The 23,887-nt window shown below is 33.9% G+C and overlaps 1 protein-coding gene across 1 annotated transcript in view; it reads right to left on the bottom strand.

The window, feature by feature from the left end:
- Naaladl2 (N-acetylated alpha-linked acidic dipeptidase-like 2) overlaps positions 1 to 23,887 on the bottom strand; it is a 902,864-nt gene that overhangs the window by 289,944 nt on the left and 589,033 nt on the right. The window contains exons 6-8 of the mRNA XM_013016159.1: positions 17,159 to 17,251; positions 15,157 to 15,362; positions 13,065 to 13,184 (exon numbers count right to left, since the gene is read on the bottom strand). Coding sequence (XP_012871613.1) covers positions 13,065 to 13,184; positions 15,157 to 15,362; positions 17,159 to 17,251 — 419 coding nt within the window. The remainder of the gene's footprint in view (positions 1 to 13,064; positions 13,185 to 15,156; positions 15,363 to 17,158; positions 17,252 to 23,887) is intronic.

The following is a 23,887-nucleotide window of genomic DNA, read 5'->3' as shown; positions in this document are numbered from 1 at the left end:
AAAACAATGGAGGGGCTAACAATGTTCAAGAGGAAGTGTACTCATTACCTCACTCATGTAACTGTAACCCTCTGTATAGTATCTTTACAATAAAAAAAAAAAAACTATGTACATATGACTATATAATATCGTGCTAAGGGAAATGAGGCCCAAGATATAGACACAAGAGGTTTTTGTCCTTGTTGCTGTTGTTTTTAATGTACTATATGATTTTTTTGTTGTTTCTTCTATGTTCTGCCTGCTATGGTATAAACCCTGTTGTTACTGTATTTGATTCCGGTGCCTTTGTATATCTTCTTTTTTTGCGGGGGAGAGGGGATCTGGTCGTGGGGCCTGAACTCTGGGCCTGGAAGCTGTCCCTCAGCTCTTCAGCTCAAGGATAGCACTCTACCACTTGAGCCACAGTGCCACTTCCGGCTTTTTTTTTCTGCATATGTGGTGCTGAGGAATCGAACCCAGGGCCTCAAGCATGCAAGGCAAGCGCTCTACCACTGAGCCATCTTCCCAGCCCCTTTGTATATGTTGTGTGTGTGTGTGTGTGTGTGTGTGTGTGTGTGAATTTTTTTTCTAATTTGGCGAGGGGAAGGGAAATAACAAAAGGCTGAAACAAGGATACATATTGACCCATTGTAACAATGAGACGAACAAGACACTATGTTGAAAACAAACTTTACAATGTCAATGTACTCATAAATGGACAATAATGAAACACCTTTATTTCATTGCTTCATTATTTTGTTCAATTAAAAATTGAACAACGAAAGAGTAACATAAATTTCCATGGTCTCATATATGTTATATGTGTTATATGACTTAGATTTAGAACCAGGATTTGCAAAAATTATGGTAAAAATATGTAAGCATATAAATGTTAAAATTATCTAGGTATTATCTTTGTAACCACTTGAACTTGAGAAACAATTGCAAGCTCTTCTATATATTATATGTCTAAGTAAAATAATAGAAACAAAGGCTAAATTCCTGACTGGATTAACATACAAATATATACAAGAAAAGTTCTCTTCTATAAAAATGCTTAATCTCCTTCCACAACATTGCAGCAGTGTTTGGGAACCTCAGTGAAATTCTTCCCACCTGAGAGTTCTTCCTTAAGTTGCATTGAAATTGTTTTGTTCCACCCTAGAGACATACAGAAAATTACTATACTTGCCTAAAGCAGGATTGTTATTTTTTTTCTTTTTTTAAGGGTTAAAATTACTTAAAAAGTTCTGCCCTTCAATTTCTTTTATCATCTTCACATTAAAATGATAATTTTTGCCACTATAGTTTAGTTAGCAGTAATAATCATGGAGGGATTATTGTCAGATTGTGAAACACTCGAGGCTATAAATTTTCAGGTGAAATTTCAGATCAAAGGAAAGGAATAATCAGTGCCTTCTAGTTTTATGAGCAGTATGTATTGAGTTGTTTCTGGAAAAGTGATTTTGCACTTGGAAATGTAAATTCTAAATCTTGCCACTTAAAGAAATTCATTTGCCTCATCTGATATGGTCATATGTACATAGATATTGAGCTGTTCTTCTCGTCTACAACTATCTTAGACATATACTAATTATTACAAATGAGGGAAACAATGGGATCTATGTTTCTTTGGGTCTGGATTACTTCACTTAATATGATTTTCCCCCCAAATCTTTCCATTTCCTTATAAATAGGGAGATATCATTCTTTCTAATGGAAGCACAGAATTCCATTGTGTACATATACCACAGTTTCTTGATCCATTCATCTACAGAGGGGCATCTGTGTTGGTTCCATATCTTAGCTATGATAAATAATGCTTCAATAAACATGCTTGTGCTGGTAGCTTTAGTATTCCCTTGTTTGTGGTCATTTGGGTAAATGCACAGAAGTGGAATTGTTGGGTCATAGGGGAGCTCTATGTTTTGCTTTCCAAGTGGTTGAACTAGTTTATACTCCCATCCCTTCTATCATCTGTTGTTATTAGATTTCTTGATAATGACGGTGGTACCCTGGGTATAGTATGCTTTAATCTGAATTAGGGAAGGGAAGGGGAACAACAAAATGGTGAGACAAAACACAAAGTGTGAACCAACAAAACAGTGATACTCATAAGACAATATGTTGGAAATTAACTTTACAACTTTGTGGGGAGTGTTGGGGGAAAGGAACATGGTAGAAAAAAAACGAGGAGGGTAATAAGTTCAATAAGAAAGACTATCTCTTTGTTGCTTTGTATGTCCCTCCCCCACAGTATAACCCCTGCTTTCACTATATTTGATGTCAGTATAACTTGTGGAGGAGAGGGGGAAAAAACAGTTGTTTAAGGATACAGGTGGACCTGATGCAACAACGAGAAGTATAAGTTGTCATGTCCAAAACGAGCTTTACAACGTCGGTGGGGGGGGGGAAGGAGGAGGAGGAAAAGGTTGGGATTGGGGGGGAGGGGGGAGGCTGGGAAGGGATGTGAAGGGTAAACCAAAGGAGGAGGCTGCAATGCTTGGTAAGAAATGTACGCATTATCCTGCCCATATAATTGTAACCCTTCTGTACAATATGTTCACAAATAAAAAATAAAGAAATAAATTAAAAAAAAAGAAATATACTTACTTCCTTATGTATGTAACTTTAACCCCTCTGTTCATCACCTTGACAATAATTTTTTTTAAAAGGAAGGAAATTTATTTGTAAAGTAAAAGCATTAAACAATTGCTTATGTTTCTGCAGAGTCCATGTTTATGTCCAACAGTCTTTGTTTTAGTAGCCATTATTACAAGATGCCTTGGAGAAAAATCTTCCTGAATTAAACAAGTTGGAGAAGGTTGTGTGTATGTTTATCTGTGGTGTTTATAAAGCAGATGAACACACTGAAGTTTCCACAGTGTGTACAATGTATCACACACACTGGGAAAAGCCTGGCTGACAGAAACTTCATTTGCATGCTAATTTGTTTGTTTAGTTACTCATTTAGCATTATTACTGATATCCTTTGGTTTCAGTAAACAAAATTATTTTAAGAACCAAACTAAGCAAATGCTTCAAATACAGACTTGCTTGATCTACAAACCACTTTAAATTAACATGACAAACAAATGTCAAGCACCAGTAGCTCATGCCTATAATCCTAGCTTCTCAGGAGGCTGAGATCTGAGGATTGCATTCAAAACCAGCCTAGGCAGAAAATCCCAAGAGATTCTTATCTCCAATTAACCAGTAAAAAAACAAAAGTAGTCTATGGCTAGAATTGTGGAGCCCAACCTTGAGTGAAAAAGCTAAAGGATAGTGCCCAGTCTTGAATTCAAGCTCCAGTACACACACACACACACACACACACACACACCCATGGGGACATGATTTATGTAGCTTACCAAGACAAGTACATGTTCATCATAGTATAACTTACTTTTGAAAAGGTTGCTCATTTTTTCACACAAAATTGCATGTGTTGTAATTCATTTTGTTACTTATAAAACACATTGTAAAAAAGTATGTTCTAAGATCAAGCATTATGATTGTGATTGCTATGTAAATGGTGAACTGATAGCATTATTGGTAGATTTGAAATCAAAACCTCTATGATTTAACATTCCAAGGGGGGGGGTAAAGCATAATTCCTCAAAAAAAAGTTTCTGTTTAAAGCAATTTATTATCCTGCATTAATGATGCACTATCATTTTACCTAACAAGTAAGCATTGGTGATTTACTAATACTTCTGTATAAGTAGTTACTTAAGTTCTATTAATGTCTGTGTCCAGTATAGCATTCAAATTCCTAGGCAAGGAATAAAGATATTTTAACAATGTGTTATTAATTATGATGATTTGAATGAATTCAAACTACATTTGTTAAGACTTGAAGTAGTTTGCATTTCCCTTTGCATTTAAATCAGCTTTTTTTCTCTGATATTCGGGATTTGAATCAGCATCTAAGACTTCCTTTGATATCAAGATTTAAACAAAAGAGATTTACATATTGTCAGTGTATCCTGAGCAGAAAACCTTGTAAAACAGTAATAAACTTGAGAGATTGTTTGGTTTTAATACAAAGCAAAGCCTTGTAAAGCTAGGAGATATATAAACCTGCCAATAGAATTACAATTTTAAATATAAGGCTTTATTGAAGTTGTAAATTAGTGTTAAGAAGAGTTTTAAATCAGTTTATTAGCCTTTATGGTCACTTTAGTTGGCTGCTTGTAGGAGCAGAATTTAAAGAGAGATAAATTAGTTAGAATCCACTGATAAAGAGGATACAAAATCCTGGTGAACCAGAAGGGGAGGGAATTTCTTTCATTAATAGTTCAAACAAAATATAAAATAAAATGCAAAAATGTGCATTTTTCTCACAAAAGAGAAGTCAAAGAATTTTTCAAAGCAAATGTTCGCAGCAGAATAAAAATGTAACTTTGTTTCAGTAGTCTGCATTAAAATTATCCAGAGAGAGAAAAAACAGCTGTATTTGTCTCTATCTCCATCTCTATATCTCTATATCATCTGTGTATTACACAGTTATTATAATTCTATCATCTCTACAGCCTGCTGCTCTGCACTTCTGGACAATAATGCTAGTGAAAAAAATGAGTTATAAGTAAAAATGATAGAATAAATGGGAAAATGTCTGAATTGTGTGACAAATGAAACAATATAAAATGTAATGAAAATAGCACTGCAATGGCTGTACTGGGACAAATTATAAATAGGCATTTGTGGGTCCCTAGGCTACTCACTGACTATCCATTGTACATTTCTTAGACAGTAGCCGTTGGGAACTACCTGAACCTGTAAAGGAATGTTATGAGCATACAGCAGAAGATAAGAGTACTTGGTATAATTTACAAACACACATGCAAATATAGAGTAAAGTTGTAGGGTTTCAATTAGAGAAAAAAACGTTCAAAAGTTTAATAGGTTCGACAAGGTTCTGTTAAGGTTAAATGTTAGCATTTTGATTTTTTTATCTTTTATTCCATTTTGCTATTACCATTTTGATTTAGTGCCATGGCATGAACAGTCTGAGTTGTCTATGAATATTTATGACATAATGAACTTTGAAACCAAGAAGGGATAGGCAGAAAAAGTATACATAGGTCAGTTCTGGGCTCACTGCTATAATGAATGTTTTGATTGGAAATATATACACTGTGTTTTCTGATGAACGTCCTCTGCATATATAAGAGTAAAATAGGGAATTAACATCATTCCTTATAAAAGAAAAACAACTGCCTGTTTTTAACAGAAACAACAACAGCATTATTGAACTCCTGAACTATTTTACAATATTGATGCAGTTCCTTAGCTTTGAGAAGATTCACAGGATTCTGGCAGGTGATTCTGAAGTAGCATTTAAGTAGATATAACTAGATTGACTACTTTCATATGTACCAATGCTTCAGGCTTTCTCCAATAGCCTCTTAGAAATTTCTTTACTATTTACTTGAGATTTACAGAGCACTGACTAATATATGGATGATCAAATTCTCTTTTCCCAAAGGCAAATCAATATTTCTCATGATCTATGGAAGATAATCCCAGAAGCGAAGATGGAGAGCGAGGTACAGACAGAGGCAGAGGTCTTCCTGCTGCTTGCAATGGTTACTACCATTAGTGGAGAAATTTTGTCTTCAAAGTTGGTACCTATTTTGCATGAAGGCATGTGTGTTTCATTAAGCATAGTCTGTGACTTGCGTAGCTTTTGTTGTTCATTTCAGGAGATGGTGAAAATTGTTTACAACAAAGGGCATTTTTATCTTCCGAAGAACTTACATATTAGGATATAAGTTTCTACTTGTTCAGAGGAATTTGAGATCTCCACTTGATCTCTGGAAGGAATGCTACTGTTCTCAAAAAGAGTAGGAAAAATATGTATGTTTGTCATGCATGTGTAATATGAGCAACTTATATATGAAGGCATATGTTCTATGAGGATACTTAAAAGGTTGAGAATGTGGGAGTGGATAATGGACCTTAAATATTTGTATTAAGTTAAGGTATTTCTGTTCTGTATAATAAAGGAGCTGGGACAATAAAGGCAGTTTTAAACAATTTCCATAATAGAGGTACTGGTAGTTCATGCCTATAATTCTAGCTACTCATTAAGCTTAAGACAAATCTGAGATGCTTATCTCCAGTTAAACAGTAAAAAACAGAAAGTGGATGTGTGAATCTTCTCAAAGTTATGCAACTGCATCAATATTGTAAAATAGTTCAAGAGTTCAACAATGCTTCCATTAAACAATGTGGTAGAGAACCAGCCTTAGGGGAAAATAATCAAATGAAGAGTATGAGGCCCTGAGTTCAAGCCATACTACTGACACAAAGGAAAAAGAAAAAGAAACAATTTCCATAGAAGCATGAGGAGAGTTCAGCAGTATTACCCATTGAGAAAATTCAAATTAAGACCCTCAACAATACTACGATGCCAAATGTTAGTGGTGCCATATAAGAACTGGAAAATTCATATCCTGGTGGCAACTAGCTTACAAAGCACTAGCAGTATCTACTAAAACTTATTATGTACCTACACAGCACAACAATTCCATGATTTCATTGATTTCCATGAAAAACAAGTGTACTTATTCTATCAACACATGAGATTCATCATAATAGTTAATTTATGCTAGACAATTTATGTTTATTTATGCTAGTAGCTATGCAATCCCAAACTAAAAACAACCATCCCAATTCAAATTCTAGCCCTAAAGTAAAATTTAGAAAATTAAACCCTGAGGAAGATTTATCTTATTTAACTACGCTGTTAACCTTTCAATATTTCAGTGTTTATTTCCCATTTTTTAAAATATAATTGATGTGTGTGTTTGGCGTATATAATGCACACATATTAGCTTTGTCATTATAGTTAAGCAAAACATATTGATTCCACTTGTAAATCTGATTTATTTTTTCTCTCTCATTTATTTTTTCTCTCTCGTTTTCCTTTCACTTCTGCTTTACTCTTCCTCTTTTTTGTTTTGTTTTGCCTTGTGTGTATCTGTTTAATCCTATTCATTATTCTCCAACTTCTCTTCCATAATACAGCACCAACTAGACTTTTTATCCATCTCACTCCAATCCATCATTGGCCCCCTCCTTCATGAGCTTAGTCACTTCCTGCCTTGTGAAATTATATACTTTGTGTAATTCATTATTGTAATCTTTCCATTAATATTCTTATTAATTGAGATCTCTCTACATCATGAAAAGTCATCTTTACTTTTATCTAAAAATACTAGAGCATTTGTGGTGTTTGGCCCTCATCAGGGATTGCCAGAATTTCAAGGTTATGATTTATCTAACCCCGTGAAAGTGGCTCCTTTTCTCAATTTCTATGTAAATTTTCTTTATTTCAAAATCAAAATGAGAATATCAAACTGAATGTAAGGTCTTACCCTCCTCTCTCACTGGATTATGTTCTCAGTTGTCTAGATGTTGTAGAACTACTGACATTATATAACAACATGAATAAATCTTGAGTAAAATGAGCCACACAGAGGGCTATGTATTATATAAATGTCATGTATATGATATTCTCAAATGCCACAAATGAAATTCTGTGCTTGTGACAGTCTCAAATGCAACAAATGAAACAAAATCAGTGTTTTCCACTTAACTGGAGGGAGTTTGAATGTAACTGGTTATGATAAAACTTTTTCAGTGATAATGCTATATACATAAATTTTTCTTCAGTACTGGGGTTTATATTTAGACATGCTGGAAGGTATTATACCACTTCTGCCATGCCTCTAGTCATTTTGTTTACGGTACACTATTTTTTTGAACTTCTCTTGTTCCCATATCTCCTAGATCATTTTAATTAGCATCATTTTATAAGGTCATAAGTACATAGCTATTGAGCTATTGTGATCCTCTCTTAGAACTATCGTAGACATATACTAATTACTATAAATGAGGGAAAACATGGAGCCTATGTTTCTTTGGGTCTGGCTTACTTCACTTAATATGATTTTTTCCCCAAGTCTTTCCACTTCCTAACAAATGGAACAATGTCATTCTTCCTGATGGAATCCCAGAATACTGAGATATATATCTCACAATTTCTTGATCTATTCATCTTAAGGGATGAATCAACCCATCTGGGTTGATTCCATATCTTGGCTATAATAAATAATGCCACAATGAACAAAGTTGTACTGATAGCTCAGTGTGGCCTTGTTTGTGATCATTTGGGTAAATGCCCAAGAATAAGATTGCTGGATCATAGGGGAGCACAGTGTTTAACCTTTTGAGAAACCTCCTAGCTGCTTTCCAGAGTGGTTAAACAAATTTACATTCCCACTAGCAATGTAATAGAATTCAGTTTGGTCACATCCCTGGCCAACATCTGTTATTAATAGTTTTCTGGAACATGGGTATTCTAACTGGGGGGAGGTGGAATCCTTTTTTTTTAATTGTCAAGGTGATAAACAGAGGAGTTGCAGTTACCTAAGCAAGGTAATAGGTACATTTCTTGTCAAATTTGTTACCCCTTCCTTCTTTGTTTTCCTTCTTCCCTTTCCTCCTCACCGTCCCACCCCCAAGTTGTAGACATCATGTCCAACATGTTGTCTTGTGAGTATTGTTGTTGCATTTGTTGCCACCTTTTCCTTTGTCTCACCATTCTGTTGTTCCCATTCCCTAGCCTAACTCAAATAAACGTACATACAATACCAGGGTACAAAAATCAAATACAGTGACAACAGAGGATACCACAGGGAGAAGACCATACAAAAGAAACAAAAAAAAATCACATAGTATATTAAAAACAACAAAGAAAACCTCTTGTGTCCTTGCTTGGAGTTCATTTTGCTTAGCATCATCTCATATGGACATATGTACATAGCTGTTGAGCTATCTACTCATCTACTAAGATTATCCTAGATGTATACTAATTAATGAAAATAAGGACTTAAAGAGAGACTTCTCTGAAGAGGAAACAGAATGGCTGATTGATAGACACATGAAGAAATGCTCAACTTCTCTGGCTGTACAAAAAATGCAAATCAAAACAACATTGAGACTGAGATCTGAAGATCACAGATCAAAGCCAGATGGGGCAGGAAAGTCAATGAGACTCATTTCCAATAAACCACCAGAAAACTGGAAGTGGCGCTATGGCTCATGTGGTAGAGTGCTAACCTTGGGCTAAAGGGCTGAGGGGAAGCACCTAGGCTCAGTTCAAGCGCCACAACTCCCAAACAAAAACAAAAACAAAACAAATAAACAACATTGAGATTCCACGTCACCCCAGTTAGTATGGCTATAAACAAGAAATCTAATAACAACAGATGTTGTTGGTGGGAATGTAAGCTTGTTCAGCCACTCTGGAAAGCAGTATGGAGGTTCCTCAAAAGACTACACAAAGAGCTCCCCTATGACCCAGAAATCCCACTTCTTTACTGAAATGATCACAAACAAGACCATACCATAGCTACCAGCACAACTATGTTTTTCACAGCAATATTCACCATAGCTAAGATATGGAACCAAACCAGATACCCCTCAGTAGATGAATGGATCAAGAAAATGTGGTATATATATACATATGTATATGTATATTTATACACACACACATATATATAATGGAATTCTATAATTCCATCAGAAAGAATGACACTGCCCCATTTGTAAAGAAAAGGTAGAATCTTAATATTGTTCTGATTTGCATTTCTTTTATGACCAGAGATATTGAACATATCTTTATGTGTCTATATGCCATTCTTCCCTCTTCAGAGCAGGCTTTCTTTCACTCTTTTGCCCACTTATTAATAGAGTGATTGTTTCTTTGAGGATTTGGTTTTGGTTAATTAAATTTGGAACTTTAAGCATATTTTAGATATGAAACCCCTTGTCTGCTGTATAGCAAGTGAAACTCTTCTCCCAATATGAGGTCTTTCTATTGATCTTGCTAGCTATGTCCTTTGCCATGCAGAAGCTCTGCTGTTTAATGCAATCCCATTTATCCAACCTTAAGTTTTTGTGTTTCTGGGTCTTTATTAAGAAACTTTTGACCAGTGTCAAGGAGCCCTAGTGTTTACCCTAATCCTTCCTTTAATATTTTTGTAGTACCTGATCTTACATATAAGCCTTTGATCCATTTGGAGATGATTCTGGTGCAGGGTGATATATAAAGTTCCAACTTCAAATTTCTGCACATATTTAGCCAGTTATGCCAGCACTATTTGTTGAAGAGTCTTTCTTTCATCTAGTGATTTTGGCTCCCTTTTCAAAATTTAGGTAGCCATAGGTCTTTGGAATCATTCCTGGGTGTTCAATTCTTTTCCATTGGCCAGTTCCTGTGTTGTTTTTACTATTACTATGGCTATATAATAGTATTTGAAGTTTGGCATTCCTTCAGCACTGTTCTTCCTACTAAGGATTGTTTTTGAAATTGGGATCTTCTTATACTCCATATTAATTTGAGGGTTGCTTCTTATAATTCTTTAAAGAATGTTGAGATATGAGTATACCATTGAATTTGTAGATGGCTTTGGAAGTATTGTCAGTTTCACGATGTTAATTCTCCCAATCTGTGAGCATGGAAAGTTTAACTTCCTTATATTTGCTTTAATCTCTTTTTTTCAGGTTTTTAAAGTTTTCATCATAGAGGTCCTCGATCTCTTTGGTTAAATTAATTCCTAAGTATTTTTGAGACTATTACAAAAGGAGTTGATTTCCTGATTTTAGCCCCACTCTTTTCATTGTTGGCATACACCAAAGCTACTGATTTTTGTGGGTTAATTTTATGGCCTGATAATTTGCCAATGTTTTGGATCAGCTCAAATAACTTGGGAGAGGTTCCATAAATACAGGATCATGTCATCAGCAAAGAGGGAGAGTTTTATTTCTTCCTTCCCTATTTGGATCCCCTTTATGTTTTCATCTTGCCTTATTCTAGCTAGGAATTCTAGTACTATATTGAAGGGGAGTGGAGAAATCAGACATCCTTGTCTCCTTCCTGATTTCAGAGGAAATGACTTTTACTTTTCACTATTAAGTATAATGCTGGCTGTAGGTTTGTTATACACAGCCTTAATTATATTGAGGAATGTTCCATGGATTCCTAGTGTCTCCAGAACTTTCATCACAAAGGGGTATGTGATTTTGATGATGATATACTTTTTCTAAAGTAATGAAATTCCTACTCTTCTAAATCATTTTGTGGAACACACACACACACAATCTCAAATATAATACATTTTCTTATGGTACAGATTGCAGTTGATTTAAAATTATCATGTAAGCATTCTCAGTTGTAGATCAGAATAGTCTTCTCCCAAACAACAAAAGTGTCTGGATCAGCATGCCACTATTCATTACTGAGAAATCATGTTAGAATATCTTTCTTATAGAACCATTTAAAATAGGCAAATAGATTTTATTTTTTTTGGGGGGGGGGTCCGGTCGTGGGGCCTGAACTCTGGGCCTGGGCGCTGTCCCTCAGCTCTTCAGGCTAGCGCTCCACTGCTTGAGCCACAGTGCCACATCCGGCTTTTTTTCTTTTTGCTGTATGTGGTACTGGGAATCAAACCCAGGGCCTCATGCATGCAAGGCAAGCGCTCTACCACTGAGCCACCTCCCCAGCCACAGGCAAATAGATTTTAAAGCATTACATTTTCAGAAATTATAAACTATAGAGTGAATGTTTTATTTAGAACTGTACAGTGGTTATCTGACATACATAATCCCCACAATAGAATGAAAGCACATATTAAAACCAGCCCTTCCCAATTTCTGCATATTTAAGCTTCTTTTCCAGATTGACCATTTTTCTAGAAATGAACATCCTCAAAAGGAACATGAAAACTGATGCTGGGAAAAGGAGAATGGGTAATCCCAAGAAGTGATAAGAAGAGGAGAAATTAATTACAGGTCTAGATTAACATTTAGGTCACACACAGTGGGCCTCAGCTTGTCTTAAATGTACAGCTTTAGCTATTTCATCTTTCATGATGTCTGCTTTGTTGAACTAAATATGGAAATGTCAATGAAACTATTAAAGTAGAAAATATTTTATAGAAAGCATAGAGTATAAGTTTCTATTACATTTGAGTCAAGAATCATGGCTATTTCCAAACACTTTTCATGATTTCTCTCCTTTCTGTTCAGTTTCTGTACACCCCCTGAAAGCTCAGTGGGCCTCTGAAAGGTCACTTCTAAGATACTGGGCTGGGAGTAAGTAGCCCTTCTTGTGGTGTAAGGACTCTGTTCATACTGACAGTGTTAATTGGTACAATCACTAAAATGATGTAGAAATAGACTTGTTAAATTTTATCAATAAGCAGAAAATGCCTGCTAAATTCCTTGAAATATGTTAGAAGTGATTAAGAAATTAATAACTCTAATGATCTATCACCAGCTACATGATATTTTTCAAATTGCTTTGTTAAAAATGTTTTCTTTTCTTTTATCACAGATATTTATGCAAAAGGTACTTTCCAAATCTGATAGATTTATTTGTCACTGTATTCTTCTCCTCAAAAGGCTTACAGCATTGTTAGGAATATAGGTCACTTCCTAAATTCACATAAAATGTAATTCAGGGGAAAAAAATCCAAGGGCAATGAATCCCACTATAAAAACATCATAATCACAGAATTGGAAACTTAAGAGATAAACTTAATTTTTTTAAAAAATTATTTTTTATACCACTGTGTAAAGCATAATTATGCTTTTGGTGCAGGTAAAAAGGGAGGCTGGGAAGGGATGTGAAGGGTAAACCAAAGGAGGAGGCTGCAATGCTTGGTAAGAAATGTACGCATTATCCTGCCCATGTAATTGTAACCCCTCTGTACAGTATGTTCACAAATAAAAAATAAATTAAAAAATCCAAGGGCAATGAATCCCACTATAAAAACATCATAATCACAGAATTGGAAACTTAAGAGATAAACTTAATTTTTTTTAAAATTATTTTTTATACCACTGTGTAAAGCATAATTATGCTTTTGGTGCAGGTAAAGAGTTCAAGAACATGAGAGCAATAGAAGTCATTCCTTGAAATTCATATAGTTATTTTAGGCATATGTAAATAGAATAGATCACAAAGTACTGAATTACATAACCCTTTCCATAACCATGGTTCAACTTACCTCTACTGCCAGTTGCCGAAGTGAAGGTGATGCTACAGAGTAGAGACTGGAGCTGCCCCTGACTGGACTATGGAGACTAATATAAGCCACAACATTTTTTTGAAGAACTTTCTGGAAATCCTGGAACCAAAAGAGAATAGGTTCTCCCTTTAGCATAAATGAAGATATCTGACTTGACTTCATTAGTGAAATGTTGTTTATCAAATCTTTTCATTGTATAAGTACAAATGCATTTTATACTATCTAATACATTAAATGAAGGATAAGAAAGGAATTTTACATATTGGAGGTGAGGGGTTGGATATAACCTATAATATCTCTGCCACAAAAGTCAAATTTCAAGAAAAAAATTCTGTAAATGATAGCATAGCATTGCATTTGACCACAGAAATTAAGAACATGTTTTCTGCTTCATTGACAATACATAAATTGGGGTAGGCATTGATAAAGAGAACAAGCATGGTGAATGAACTATTTCAGTGGTTCATAATGTGTGTCCTTCCTTATGAAGCAATAAGCTACTTCCTGCACAAAGTAACACTTGACTCTGAGAGAAAGTGCCCATAATATAATCATGTACTTTTGTGTTAAAAATACACCATCACCTCTAAGAGAGTTAAAAAGATTACTATTTAAAATTAAAATATTTTAAATTAAAATATTTAATTTTACTTACAGAATTAATGCATTCATAGATCCTAAAATTCCTGTTATGTGAAGTTTGCATGAAGCAACATTCTATCATAGGATGTGTATGCTAATTGAAATAATCTCCATGAGCATTTCACAAGACAGGCATTTGGTGTGCTTATTTGAAGAATTCACTCTATATTTGTATATAAATATATATATATACATATATATGTCAATAATCAAAGACAGCTCTACCTAATCATTTGAGCAAGATGAACTTTTTCTAACTTTTCACTATTGACTCCTACGATGTTGTAATTGTGTAGTATTTACAATCTTATGATTAAGAAAATATAAAACTACCAAAAGCATAATGGATTCATTAAAACTTAAAAATATAATTGTATATTATTAACTTCAGAAACATTTACTTCATTATTAAGAATAACTGCTTGTATGTGCACCAGTGCACATTGCTTCAATTCACAGGGTAAGATAGTTGATGCTCACAGAAATTGAAGCAATTATTGCTAAGTAATTTATATTTTACAGCTGGATTCAGGGTGTTTTACTTATAAATAACAATATTAGACAGGCTTACTCTAAGAAAATAGTTTGCACGTATACATATTAATTCAAATTTGACATAAATTTATAATAGATAGTTATTTAGAAAACTATGGATATAATGACATATTCAGAGTTTGAAAGAAACATTTAAGACATTCTTAATACTTAAGAAGATTTAAGTGTGATTTCTTTGTGTATGAATTATTTAAAGTAGTCTAACTTATAAATATTTTGCTTAAATGCATTTTATACTTGCTTTACTGATCTTGAAAGCAAATGATTTAGAATAGAAATCTGAGAGGTTGTTTCAGCTGTTACATTTTCTATGCCACTTAGGAATCTGTCAACTTAAAAAGAGTCTTAAAGCAATAGAATTCTTTACTTGAAGTCATTCTTTGGAGTATAATGCTCACACCACTCATTTACATAAAAATAAAGCATTTGAAGTTGCAGTTATGAATCTTGTTGGAATTTATGCCATAAAAATGTCCTCATCTTTAAGACAAATTCCTTCAAATTAAAAAAAGTGATTGCTAGTTTCTTTTCTATGATTTTTTGATATTTTCTCTGAAATTCAAGTAACTTTTTGAGTAATATAATAAAAATGTTTCAAGAGAATTCATATTAGATATAAAATTTTCCCTAAAACTGAGTTAGTAAAAAACTAGAATATCAAAGTGCTTCCATTAAATTGTTTCCTCTTTTATTAAAAATAGTGAACAAACTACCTAAGAGTTTTTCAAAGTTTATATTGTTATTAATATGGTATTAATTTAATGATTAGTTGTCATATTCTTTTAAATATTTGAACATTTCTGGTAGGCAGGCATATTGAGCTCATTTGACACAAGCGTTCTGTGTCTCACTGAATAATTCTATTTCATGTTACCTCTCCCCATTCATAGGAACCAATGTTTCCCAGCGTTGTTCCTCCCCATGAGCAGAAAACAATGGTGCGGTCTGGTCTCCATCCTCTCCTCACTCTCAGCATCACTGATCGAATCAGAGCTGTGATCACAGCAGTGCTACTGGCCCATTCTTGTCCAATATAAGTGAATCCACTATCATGATGGCTCCCAACTATAATATATCGGTCTACACAAAGAGGAAGACAAGAGCCATTAACACAAAATATAAATCTTAACAATAAATGCAATGACATTTACATAACCCTCTTGCACAATGAAGTAGCAATTAAGCAAAATTGTTCTAATTATTAAGAATATGTCAGTTTTCACCCACTGTCTTAGGTTATACATCTGGGTATATCAAAACAGAGGCATCTGCCTAACCAAATGATCAATCCAAACCTTTAATTCCTATCACTGTCTTTCACAATGTGAATATTAATTTACATAGTATCCAACTATACCACAGTGAATCCTTTCTTTGACAATTTTACCAACATCAGTGAGAAGGACCTTATGAACAATGTGTCCAGTTCAGCAAACAACAATGAGCTAATACATGTGAGGAAGTTATTTAATAGCAATTAACATTACAAAACTGTTAGTCATGTGTGGATTCTGTAATAAACAATTACTGGGAATTAATTATAATTTCCAACTTACAGTTTTAGACCTGAAGAAAATGTAAAGCACACCAATATCAAATGTCAACCACTACAAAACTCACTAGTTCATGTATTTTACATATTAGAGCCACAATTAAAGTTTATAATTGCATAGGAGAATATATGGTTTAAATGAACATTACCAATTTTCTTCCAATATAAAGGAAATTAAAATATGTCTTTGGAATTCCCTCTCATTTTGTTATGTATAAATATGATAAATGAGAATAACACAGCTAAATTTATTTGAGCAAACAGCTCCATCTATGAACCTATGTATTTCACTATCATATATTATAAGATGTTTGATAACTGAGTGCTGTGTAACAAAACACTGCTAGACCCTACATAGGGTACATGGACCAAAAACTCAATAGTCATTCCACTTGATGAAGAATTTGAAGAGTTAGTCTCCTAAGTAACTTGTGTGCCAGCTTCTCATTACTCTATTTGGCCAACATAATATCATAATATCATGCAAAGGATCCATAAGTTTTTTTTTAACTTGAATGCAGACAAAAAATGGACATGGTTGTTCATAGAGCACAGGCTGGGAATAGGACACTAATTCACATTGAACTATTTTATTGATCTAACAAACAATATTCTCTGTACTAATATATAATGATAAGACAAAGCAATATAACAAAATGAAGTCAAAAGTTACCAAAAGAGGGCTGGGAAGGTGGCTCAGTGGTAGAGCGCTTGCCTTGCATGTCTGAGGCCCTGGGTTCGATTCCTCAGCACCATATAAGCAAAAAGAAAAAAGCCAGAAGAGGCGCTGTGGCTCAAGTGGTAGAGCGCTAGCCTTGAGCTGAAGAGCTGAGGGACAGCACCCAGACCCAGAGTTCAGGCCCCACGACTGGACCCCCCCAAAAATAATTTATCAAAAGAGAAAAAATTAAAAAGTAAAAACAATTGAACACAAATGTCTCAATTTAATAAAAGTCAATGGTGTTATGGTGAGTGAAAGAGAAAGTAGAGACTATTGGCTTTTGAAACACATGACAGGTTAGCAGTGCTGAATAATGTTTCTACGTTCATTCCCTTGTGTCTCTCCAAATGTTCTGTCTCCTAAGGTTGAGACAGTTGAGAGAGAGGGAAAAGAAGAAAGAAAAAGAAAGAAAGAAAGAAAAGTGTGTCATAAAATAAAAACTGTTTGGTTTCATGTCAAGCCACCTTTTGAGTGGCTTGTATACCTAGAATGAAATATTTTACTATGTTTTACAATTTCTACAGATTATTTATTTATTTATTTAGTATGCTACAGCTGAAGCTTCATATAGAATACAGATGAAAAATATTTAATTTTACTGACCTGGGGATATTAGGCCCTTGACATATCCAACAACATTAGAGACGGTTTTAAACTTTGTAACTGTTTGTACTTGCAGGCGGATAATTCTTTTCTCTGGAAAACAATTGAAGATATCTGTTTATCTACAATCTGTTATGCATTCCTCTTGAAAAGTTAAAAGTTGTTTAGATATGTTATCAGCAAGAGATTTACACACAATTGAAAATTTTCATATAACTACAGATATCCTTTCTTTCCCAAATATTATTCAATAATTTGTGCAGACTGTATTTTGGATGTGTGTTATGCAATGATAACGAAGGTTCTCTTGCTTGTCTCCTAGGCCTATTGAGCCATAAATAGCCAACATTCAACCTAGCATTCTGTGCAACAATTGCTTGGAAACAGAGAACACACAGGAGATCTCGGGGGTCCTCTTTCAGAAGAGAGAAAAACCAAAAGTATTTCCAAAGAATATCAAATACATGTCTGTCTTCAGAAAAAGTGCATAAGAGATAGATTTTAACCTTTCTTCTGTGATTATTTCAAAACTGTAAATAAAATGCCACACAAAGGAAAGGATATCAGTGCTTAAAGGTACTCAAGTTTTTTTCATACATTATAGTATTTCTGCAAATGTTAATAGATCTTCTATTGCATTATTTAGTTTACCTCCTTGACTTCCATTTAGATGTGTTAACAAATTTTTGCAAGCCAGGTGCTACAGGCTCACATTCTGTAAGCCTAGTTATTCAGGAGGCTGAGACCTGAGGATCACACTTCAAAGAGAGCCAGGCAGAAAAATCCTTGATACTCATATCTCCAACTAACCAGCCAAAAGTCGGGTAATAGAGGTGTGGCTTAACTAGAAGAGCACCAGGTTTGACCAAATAGCTAAAGGAAAGTATCCACACCAGTCAGGAAGAATTCCAGGCATAGCTCTGACTTGATCTTCAGTGGCCTTTGCTAATTAGTAATCTGTGTTGCCCTTGTACTTGATGGATCTTGGAGCACATGGTACATGAGGTGAGGGAGGCGTCAGGGGTAAGGTCTTAGCATCTAAGTAGAGGGTGGCAATTAAAAAAAAAGCTAATGCTAAGAAACTATAGGATACAAGCGAGTCTTTGATTTTCACTTCTTACTGCTGGATGAAAATTATACTAATAAATATGTTTTTCTTCCTTAGTTGTTACAATTTATATTTTAATTAATTTAACCATAAGATATATACATTTACTTATTCATTAGAAAATAAATGGATAGACCTTAAAAAGAATTATGTTAAATAAAGTAAGTCAGGCACAGAGAGACAAGCATATATGTTTTCTTTCGTATGTAGAAGTTTGATTTAACTTAAAACATGCAGGGAAATACATATGGTGTTGTATGCAAAAGTCCACAAACATATTAACTGTAGTATGATCATTGCAGAAGAGAATTCAAATGGTGTAATTCCTTAGAAAAACTCACTCCTAAATCAACAAAATAAATAAGGAAACTAGTACTTGAAAGCTGTTCAGAAGAGGTCAAGGGGAGAGAAATAAATGGAGAGAGGAAGGGGGACAAAGCAGTCATACATTTTCAGGCATATTCTATGAAACTAGGAAAATTGGAGGAAAAGGTTGAGAAGGATGTGAGAGAATGATGAATGTGATAATATTAATCTAGATTCATTATCCTTATAAACTGATTTGCTAAATGATAACTCCTTCATAAAACTACTTACATATAATGAAAATATAATTTAAAGAAATAAAGAGAAGGTTACTAGGTAGTAGTTGAAAAAATGACAGAAACTATGATTAAACCAAGAATAAGTGTCTTCGCAGAATGCCTGTATAGCTTATCTCTGATTAAAAAGAATCTACATAAAGCATGCTTGCCATTGCGATTTCCATTTAGAGGATATACACTTTTTTAAAGTTTCCCCTAAATTAATAGATTGTTTTGTTTGCCATATCCATTTTAGGCTTATTAAAATGTTGGCAGAAAGTACAGATCATGAATATTCCTCTCTCCTCTCTGTATTTCATACCAGTAACATCTTGCAATTGTATGCAACATTTGTCAAGATTGATGGACTACTATTAATATACTATTATTAATCAAGCCCAGAGCTTACATTATGGCTTCAGTCTTTGTGATTTGCATTCTATAGGTTTTGACAAATGCATAATGACATGTATCTACCCCTGTAATATCACAGAGGATAGTTTCTATGCTCTAAATATCTCTCATGCTCCATGTATTCATCTTTCCTTTCTCCCTGGGAATCATTAATCTTACATTGTCTTTACAGTTTTGCCTTTTCTACAATGCCATAAGACTTGGAAAACAATATACTTCTCTATATTTTTAATTGTTTTCTAGATTTGTTCCAGATTATCCAGATAGGTGAACTTCCTTTAGTTTTTCTACCTGTTGGATTTAGGTATGGATGGAGAATCATGTGTGGTTTTGGAAGATTCAATTTTCTTTTCTTTCCAATTCAACATAACATATACAAAAGACGACTTGCAATAGTACCATACATCAATATAGTGCATTCTAGCCTATGGTAACCATTTTCATACACCATAACCTAATGTACATTTATTTATTCATATTGAATCTTCTTGATCCTTGAAAGCACAAATAGGTTTTATTATCTTTATTTATTAAATAAATAGAAACTAGTAAATGAGGCTCAAATCCAGATCTTCACTTAGAAGCATTTATATCTAAAACAGTGTTTTGCACATTGTCCATTTTTTATTTTTTTATTATGAAGTGTTTCTTATATATAGAAATACTGAAGAGTATGTAATATACAAGGATATGCCAGGTTTTATTCTTAGTTTTTTCTGTTTGGATCAGGAGCCGTTAATTTTCCTTAGTTTGTTTGTTGTTCTTGACATTGAAAAGAATGTATCCAAGATTTTAACTATAAAAATAATTGCTGTGTGTTTTTGGAAAAGTCCCCTTATCAAACTAAGAAGATCATTTCCATTTCTAATTTGGTAAAATATTTTTTTATAAACTGAAGTTGAAACATTTATAAGGATAATTGTTGGCTTCAAACTGTTTAGGCATGCATGTATTTCTGGAATAACTTTACTTGGTCAAACTATCTTTGCTGTGTTTGGTGACTAATTTTTTTTCAGAATATTTGCATAGAAATCTAAGTGTATGTTTGCTTATTCTACTCGTTTATTCTAGTCTAGTTTTGATGTCAGGATTAGAGAGTCTTCAATAGGACTAAGGGATCTTTTCTTACTTGCCTAGATTATTCAAGAATTTATGGCAAAGCACTATGATATATGCCTACAATCCCAGCACATAGGAGGCTGATACAGGAAATAGCAAGTGGAGATAAATCTGGGCTAACCAAGGAGAGCTGTCTCAGCACACAGATAAACATTCACAACAACAATGCAGTTTCTGAAATATGAGGAATGCCTACTTTATTTTTTTTCTTTGATACTATGTATTTATTGTATTTATTATTTCCTTTCTTAAAATTTCCCTGGCTGCTCTTTGCCTAGCTCCTTAATTTAGATGTATTGCTTATCATCTTTCTATTTTAACATATGTGCATACATTTAAACCTTCCAAATTACTTTCTTTTTCAAACTGTTTATTATTATTATTATTATTATTGTGTGTGTGTGTGTGTGTGTGTGTGTGTGTGTGTGTGTGTGTGTTTGGCCAGCTCTCAAGTACCATGATCTTCCCACTTAATACCTCCTGCATAGATGGGACCATGGTGTACTACTCCACTATGCCTGGCTGATGGGTTGAAATGAGTTCTTACTAACATTTCCCAAACCTACCCTAAACTATGATTCTCTTGCAAACCTTTCTGACCACTGAGCCTGGAGAAGGATCCAGATGTAGTTATGGTACTTTGGTATCTTTATAAGGTCTTACTGCTAAGAAGTCCTACATTTATTTTTCAAAAATTTAATTTGTGTTAATATTTTATTATGATCTTTAAAAATCTTGTTTATGTTCAAATTACAAAATCACATAAATAGCTTGAGATTCAGTTTTAATATTTATATTTAAAATATTTATGAATAGAAAATAAGAATGGATGCTACTGATAATTTAGTGTTGTTAGATTTGCTTTGTGACCCATTAAGGTACTTCAATTGAATAAGTACTTTTATTAAAACCTACATGTAAGTATTATGACTAACATACATGCTAGTCTATATAATGCCTATTTCACAAATATTAAAAAAATATTTTATAAGTATTTTTACTAACACATCTTATTTAAACATGTACATATTCTATGCATGTTTCAATAGTTCAAGCTTCAAATTTGTGTGAGTATAACCTTATTACTTATTCTATATTGTCTATATGCTTTTTGAGTTAATGACCAAAATACATTACATTTTTCTAGAATTACATTAGATTTATCAATTGATTTGAGCAATATTATAGGATTTTACTTTAAACTAGCTTAAGGCCATAAAAATTCTGATGAACTAATTACTCCAAAAACATCTTTTTTTAACCTCATTTTCTTCCTGAAATTATTTTCTCCCACTCAAATTCAACTATTAATATAATGACTCCCTCTTTCTTTTGGTTTGTATTTCTCTGGTAAATATTTTCTCAGCATTACGTGTTTTTCTGCTAGATATCTCAGAGGCATTCATGTCTTGGGAACAATTTTAATGATAATTGTTTGGCTTAGAGTTTCTGTATTACAATGGAAGTAAAAATTCTAAGCCACAGCTTTTGAGACCTAAGGGCAGATTTTGTTTTGAACACCCAAGACCCAAGCAGAAGGAAACTTATATTGAAGAGTAGATTACTTCCTACTTATACCCCACGGCCTTGGTTTTATAGGGTGTCCGTAATGCAAACTCCCTGCCATCATACACATGTCCTCACACACATGTGGAGTCTCTCAACACCAGACCATAAAATACTTCTCTGAGTTTCCTTCCATTTCATTTTTTTCTTAAATTACATTTGATTTTCTATTTTGATAGTTGCTTTTAAAGTATATTTTCTGATAGTTCCATCAGAGTTCCTAGAATATGAATATATATATATATATGGAAAGATTAATAATATTCTGTCTCCTTCTACATCTGGAGTCTAAGATTCCTATTTAAAAGAAGGAGAGGCCTAAGAACAAACATAAACCCTTTTGCTCTGCGGGGGATGCTCTTTACATTACAGCCTTCTAACTGGCAAAAAAGACTTCTGTTTGTTGGGTGTTGGTGGCTCATGCCTTCTGTAGTTAATTAGGAGGCTGAGAGCTGAAGAACATGGTTCAAAGCCAGCCCAGGCAGGAAAGTCCCTGATGTACATCTCCAATGAAGTACTAAAAAAGCTGAAAGTGGAGCTGTAGCTCAAGTTATAGAGTACTAGCATGAACAATAAAGCTCAAAGGCTAGCAAAACAAGACAAAGTGAAATGAAAGACTGGACAGACTAGACCTAAAACATGTCATATTTGTGTAGCAGAAACAGGCCTTTGTTCCTCTTATTTGTGTTCCCATTACCTGATATGTAATGTTTTATACTGTTGGATATTCTCCTCTGAAAAAAACTATGTTTAGAATCTATTTCAAATATTGAAATGAATATCATGATCACATTTTGATTATGTTTTTCAATTTCAATCCTGGGGCTTGACCTCAGGCCCTTGGTATTATCCTGAGCTTTATGGTTCAAGAGTAGCATATTGCCAGTTGACCCAGATCTCTACCTCCAGTCTTTTGATGGTTAAACGGAGATAGCAGTCTGACAGACTTTCCTACCAACGTCAGATCTCAGCCTCCTAAAAATTTAGAGTAACGGGTGTGTGCCACCAACACTTGGCTACAATTTAAGTTTTAATAACTGATGTCAGCAGTCTTGGTAAACTTTCCTTATAATGGTGATCATTCCTGCCTGCTTTACTAAATTGAACAATTACTAATAAGTCTGTGTTGCTCTTCATAGCAATCACAACAATAATTGTGTACTTTGTAGTTTCTGCTACAGAAAGAATTCATCCGTCAACTGGTAAATTCCTATTACAGATGAGAAAAAGAAAACACATTATCTCAAATCAGAAAATGACTTAACTCTAGACTAAAAGATGTATGGTGGTTTAGAAACAGAAAAAGATGATCTTATATTAATAATTGTCTAGAGTGCGGATGAAATGTCTAACCAGAAATTGAAGTGAATAGAAAACAGAAGAATACAGATAATGAATGTTCTTCTGTGTATTAGCAGTTGAACTATTAAAAAGGAAGGATTCCTAAATGGGACAGGAAGCATGTTAGTCAGCCCTTCCCATGTCTGCTGGCCTAAGGTATTGTTTAAAGTAGCTGGGACAAACTTGCTTTCTTGGGTATTCATCTTTCCTTCAAATTTCTCGAGATAATAAAATTAAAGCATAAGCAATCAGCCATCTCCTAAAACTATATGTAATAGTAATTGAATTGAATCTGCCTCATGTAGAGATAGAAAATGAAGATGGTTTTATAATGCCTGGGAAAATTAACTCTGTGGTTATATTAACATAGGAATTTGTAAATCAAGGCCTCAAGTAAGTCACCTAAAATGGAGGCCATACAGGGCTGAGTTCTCACATACTTGAAGCTGAGGTTCACAATCAGCAAAACAGAAAATGAGCTTAGAAGACATCTACTTCCAAAAGCAACAGAAGGAACACATGAATTGTGACTTCTAAGTGAGCGCTATACTTAAAGTTTAAGAAAGAAACAGAATGCACTAGCCATGAGAAATGAAA

Source organism: Dipodomys ordii, unplaced genomic scaffold, assembly GCF_000151885.1.
Source record: "Dipodomys ordii isolate 6190 unplaced genomic scaffold, Dord_2.0 Scaffold30, whole genome shotgun sequence".
In the NCBI taxonomy this organism is placed as follows: domain Eukaryota; kingdom Metazoa; phylum Chordata; class Mammalia; order Rodentia; family Heteromyidae; genus Dipodomys; species Dipodomys ordii.
This window is presented reverse-complemented; position numbering and strand designations above follow the sequence as displayed.